We start from the raw sequence: 5,151 nt of genomic DNA on the forward strand, positions 1-5,151 counted from the left end.
CTACGATGCAGCGGGGGACCTGTTCCTTGTGAACAGACCCGCCTAAGTCCTCGGCTAGTCTGAACGCAGACCTATAGATATAAGGGAGGAGTCCCTACAAGAATTAAGGACTGGGAGATAGATGGACACCTCCTAGCAGAAATTGTAGCAGAGAAAAGACAAACAAACAAAAAGTACTAGTGGTCCAAAGACCAAGCAAACTACAGAGTTAGGTACAAGGCACCTGACTAGCTTAAGAGTAAACACTGAAGTCCAGCAAGGCCAGAAGGGCGGAGCTGGATTATATAGGCAGAAAGTCATGTGACCAACAAAATAGAAAAAGAACTAACAGGAAGGTTCTAACAGATGGGAGTCAGCGTCCTATCTGCATGATTTGCAATGCCAAGTTGAGCAACTCTAGTCTCGCACCAGCAAAACTGAAGCAACACTTCTTGAAGCTGCATGGAGATGGGGAATACAAGAACACAACGCTTGCTGAATTCAAGGTGAAAAGAGCCAGATTCGATGAAAGGGCCACTCTGCCTGCTCTTGGATTTGTACCCGTGAACAAACCGATCCTCACCGCATCGTACGAAGTTGCTTACCTGATCGCAAAGCAGGGCAAGCCGCACACCATCGGTGAAACACTCATAAAACCAGCAACGTTAAAGATGGCGAATCTGATTCTCGGAACAGCGGCCGAAGGTAAATTATCCCAAATTCCTCTTTCAAATGACACCATCAGTGACAGAATAGAGTGCATGAGTAAAGACATCTTGGCTCAAGTAGTCGCAGATCTAATTTCAAGTCCCGCAAAATTCAGCCTTCAACTCGACGAGACCACAGACGTTTCTAATCTAAGCCAGCTTGCTGTTTTCGTGCGCTATGTGAAAGACAACATGATAAAAGAAGAGTTTTTATTTTGTAAGCCTCTTACAACAACAACTAAGGCAGCCAATGTGAAGAAGCTTGTGGATGACTTCCTCAGAGACAGCAATCTTTCATGGGATATGGTTTCTGCAGTTTGTACGGACGGAGCTCCAGTCATGCTGGGAAGAAAGTCTGGTTTTGGTGCGCTAGTAAAAGCCGATGCACCACACATCATTGTTACGCATTGTATTCTGCACAGGCATGCGTGGGGAACAAAAACCTTGCCTCCAAAAATGTCAGAAGTATTAAAAACTGTAGTGGAATGTGTGAACTATGTGCGAAATAGTGCTCTGAGGCACCGCATCTTCAGTGAGCTGTGTAAAGAAATAGGCTCTGAATTCGAGATACTCCTGTACCATTCTTATGTTTGGTGGTTATCCCGGGGACAGGTGCTGAATCGTGTTTTTGCCATGCGTGTGGAATTAGCCCTGTTTTTGCAAGAGCATCAACATTGTCATGCAGATTGCTTCAAAAATCCTGAGTTCATTCTCATTTTAGAGTACATGGCTGATATATTTGCAGCTCTAAATCATCTCAATCAGCAGATGCAGGGTGGTGGAGTCAACATCATGGAAGCAGAAGAAAACCTGAAGGCTTTTAAAAAAAAACTACCGTTATGGAAACGATGAACAGAGAACAATAACTTCGCAAACTTTCCCCTTCTGGACGACTGTGTAAGTAAGATCGAAGATGTGTCTGGAATCGGAGACATTTCTGTATCCATGGAACTGAAGCAAACAATTGCTACGCACTTAGATGAGCTTGCAAAGTCTCTCGACGGATATTTCCCTACAAGAGAGTCATATCCAGCATGAGTGAGACAGCCATTCACGTTTGCTGTTGAGACAGCAGATGTCAATTATGAATACCTCGACGAAATCATTGAAATTCAGCAGAGCCAGGTTCAACAGCAACTCTTCAGAACAACAACACTCTCAACGTTTTGGTGTCGACAGTTGGAAAAGTACCCAATTATTGCTAAGAAAGCCCTGGAATTTTTTATACCATTTTTTACAACATATCTCTGCAAACAATCCTTTTCGAGGATGCTGGACATAAAAACAAAGAAAAGGAACAGACTTTGCTGTGAAAATGACATGAGAGTAGCACTTGCCAAGGTGAAGCCATGCATATCTGAACTGGTCTCTCAAAAACAACAGCAGAAGTCACACTGATTTGTAGGTATGTAATTTGTTGTGAGTTCATGCACTGTGTTGGTTTTGTTCTTTGATCAAGGTGATGTTCATGCACGGTTCATTTTGTGTACCAGTAAAAAAAACATATACCTATGTCTTGAATTTTGAAAAAAATCATATTTGATTTATCACTAAAGAAGGGTTCGGTGAATGTGCATTTGAAACTGGTGGGTTTGGTACCTCAAACAAGGTTAAGAACCACTGATCTAGCCCTTTCTTTCTAGATTTTAGTGTTGAGCCACCCCCGTAGTGTTCGGGTTCGGTTCGGTTCGTCGAACACCGGGATGTTCGAGGAACTGTTCGTCGAACTGTTCGTCGAACACCTTAGAACACCGTCGAACACCGTTAAAACCAATGGCAGGCAAACAAAAACACATAGAAACACATAGAAAACACCTGCAAAGGTGTCCAAAAGCTGACAAACTGCTCAGAAGACACCCTCTTTAAAAAAGCCGGCCGGCAAATTCAGCAGCGGCATACACCGGTACCCGACAATTTAGACAAGAAGGAATAGAGCATCACACATAGATTAGATAGATAGAAACATGTCAGTCACACATATAAGAAGCACAGTGACAGTGTTGGTTACTGCACTTGTCATTTAGTGTAAAGGATTTATTAAAAAAAATATTAGTGTTTTCATGCACCGTCTCTTTAAAAAAGCCGGCCGGCAATTCAGCATCTGTACCCGACAATTTAGAACAGAAAGAATAGAGCTTCACACATAGATTAGATAGATAGAAACATGTCAGTCACATATATAATAAGTACAGTGATAGTGTTGCTTACTGTACTTGTCATTTAGTGTAAAGGATTTATTTAAAAAAATAATAGTGTTTTCATGCACTGTCTCTTTAAAAAAGCCGGCCGGCAATTCAGCAGCGGTACCCGACAATTTAGAACAGAAAGATAGAGCATCACACATAGATTAGATAGATAGAAACATGTCAGTCACATATATATGAAGTACAGTGATAGTGTTGGTTACTGTACTTGTCATTTAGTATTAAAATAAAGGATTTATTATTAAAAAAATTGGCGTGGGGTTCCCCTTAATTTTAGGCTCTAGCGGAGGTTAAGCAGACGGCTGGGGCAGATGTTTGAAGCCTGGGAAGGGGGTAATACCCACGGAGCTTCCCAGGCTACTAATATCAGCCCCCAGCTGAATACATAGCCTTTACTAGCTATTAAAATGGGGGACCCCCCAAAAAAAATGACGTGGGGTCCCCCCTAATTTAATAGCTAGCAAAGGCTAGGCAGACAGCTGGGGGCTGATATTAATAGCCCAGGAAGGGAGCCATGAATATTGGCCCCCTCCCAGGCTAGAAACACCAGCCGTCAGCCGCCCCAGAAATGGCGCATTCATAGGATGCGCCAATTCTGGCACTTAGCCTCGCTCTTCCACGCTGCCCTGGTGCGGTGGCAGGGGGTAATAGGGTTGGGGTTGATGTCAGCTTATAATGCCAGCTGACATCAAGCCCAGGTTAGTAATGGAGAGGCGTCTATAAGACACCCCCATTACTAACCCCATAGTCAAAGTTAAAAAAAACACAAACACCCAGAATAAAGTCCTTTAATTGAAATAAAGACACAATCCTTTATTGTTCTAAATTAAACCATACTTACCATCACGCCCATTCCAGCTGAAGCCAACGATCTCCTGCAATAAAAGAAAAATAATAAAGCAACCTCATCCTTACCTTTCCATGGTTCCCACGACAGCTTCAGCTCTGCTACATCGAGATGACAGGCTGGACCGCAGCAGAACGCTGCCATCCAGCCTGTCATCCTGCAGACACTGAGAAGCGCAGGCTTGCTTGCGCTGCTCAGCGTCTCTCCGTGACGACATCCAGATGAGCCGAGTTCATGTCCAATGAACTCGGCTCACCTCATGCACGTCACTGACAGCGTGGGAAAATTCTCACGCTGAAGCGCTGATTGCAGGAGAATTTTCCCACGCTGTCAGTGACGTGCAGGAGGTGAGCTGAGTTCATTGGACATGAGCTCACCTCATGCACATCACTGACAGCGTGGGAGAATTCTCCTGCACTCAGCACTTCAGCGTGAGAATTTTCCCACGCTGTCAGTGACGTGCATGAGGTGAGCCGAGTTCATTGGACATGACCTCGGCTCATCTGGATGCCGTCACAGCGAGACAGTGAGGAGCGCAAGCATGCCTGCGCTTCTCAGTGTCTGCGGGATGACAGACTGGATGGCAGCGTTCTGCTGCGGTCCAGCCAGTCATCTCGATGTAGCAGAGCTGAAGCTGTCGTGGGAACCATGGAAAGGTAAGGATGAGGTTGGTTTATTATTTTTCTTTTATTGCAGGAGATCGTTGGCTTCAGCTGGAATGGGTGTGATGGTAAGTATGGTTTAATTTAGAACAATAAAGAATTGTGTCTTTATTTCAATTAAAGGACTTTATTCTGGGTGTTGTGTTTTTTTTAAATACTTTACTAGAAATTCATGGCGGTCATGTCTAATACTGGCGTGACCCCATGAATTTTGGGCTTGGGGCCAGCTGATAATACCAAGCTGGCCCTAACCCCTTTATTACCCAGTGAGCCACCGCACCAGGGCCCTGGATGAGTTGGGTACAGCGCCAGAAGATGGCGCTTCTATGAACGCGCCATTTTCCGGGGTGGCTGCGGACTGCAATTTGTAGCGGGGGGGGCCCAGAAAGCTTGGGCCTCCCTGCGCTGCAGATTCCAGCCCCCAGCTGCCTAGTTGTACCTGGCTGGACACAAAAATAGGGCGAAGCCCCACGTACTTTTTTTTTAATTATTTCATGAAATTCATGAAATAATTAAGAAAAAAAAGCCTTCCCTATATTGTTGTGTCCGGCCAGGTACAAATAGGCAGCTGGTGGTTGGGGGCAGCCCGTTCCTGCCAGCTGTACCTGGCTGGACACAAATAAAGTGCGAAGCCCCACTTCAATTTTTTTTAATTATTTCAGGAAATTCATGAAATAATTTAAAAAAAATTGACGTGGGGCTTCGCACTATATTTGTGTCCAGCCAGGTACAGCAGGCAGGAACGGGCTGCC

At 44.7% G+C, this 5,151-nt stretch overlaps 1 protein-coding gene across 1 annotated transcript; it reads left to right on the forward strand.

Moving 5' to 3' along the window:
* The first annotated feature begins 368 nt into the window (after positions 1-368).
* Positions 369-1,538, forward strand: LOC141160288 (protein FAM200C-like). The gene has a single exon (XM_073645532.1). It carries the CDS (start codon positions 369-371, stop codon positions 1,536-1,538), a length of 1,170 nt encoding a protein of 389 aa, XP_073501633.1.
* Positions 1,539-5,151: the final 3,613 nt, after the last annotated feature.

The sequence above is a fragment of the Phyllobates terribilis genome, unplaced genomic scaffold (assembly GCF_046119375.1).
Source record: "Phyllobates terribilis strain yellow unplaced genomic scaffold, ASM4611937v1 Scaffold_1__5_contigs__length_1240528914, whole genome shotgun sequence".
Taxonomy (NCBI): domain Eukaryota; kingdom Metazoa; phylum Chordata; class Amphibia; order Anura; family Dendrobatidae; genus Phyllobates; species Phyllobates terribilis.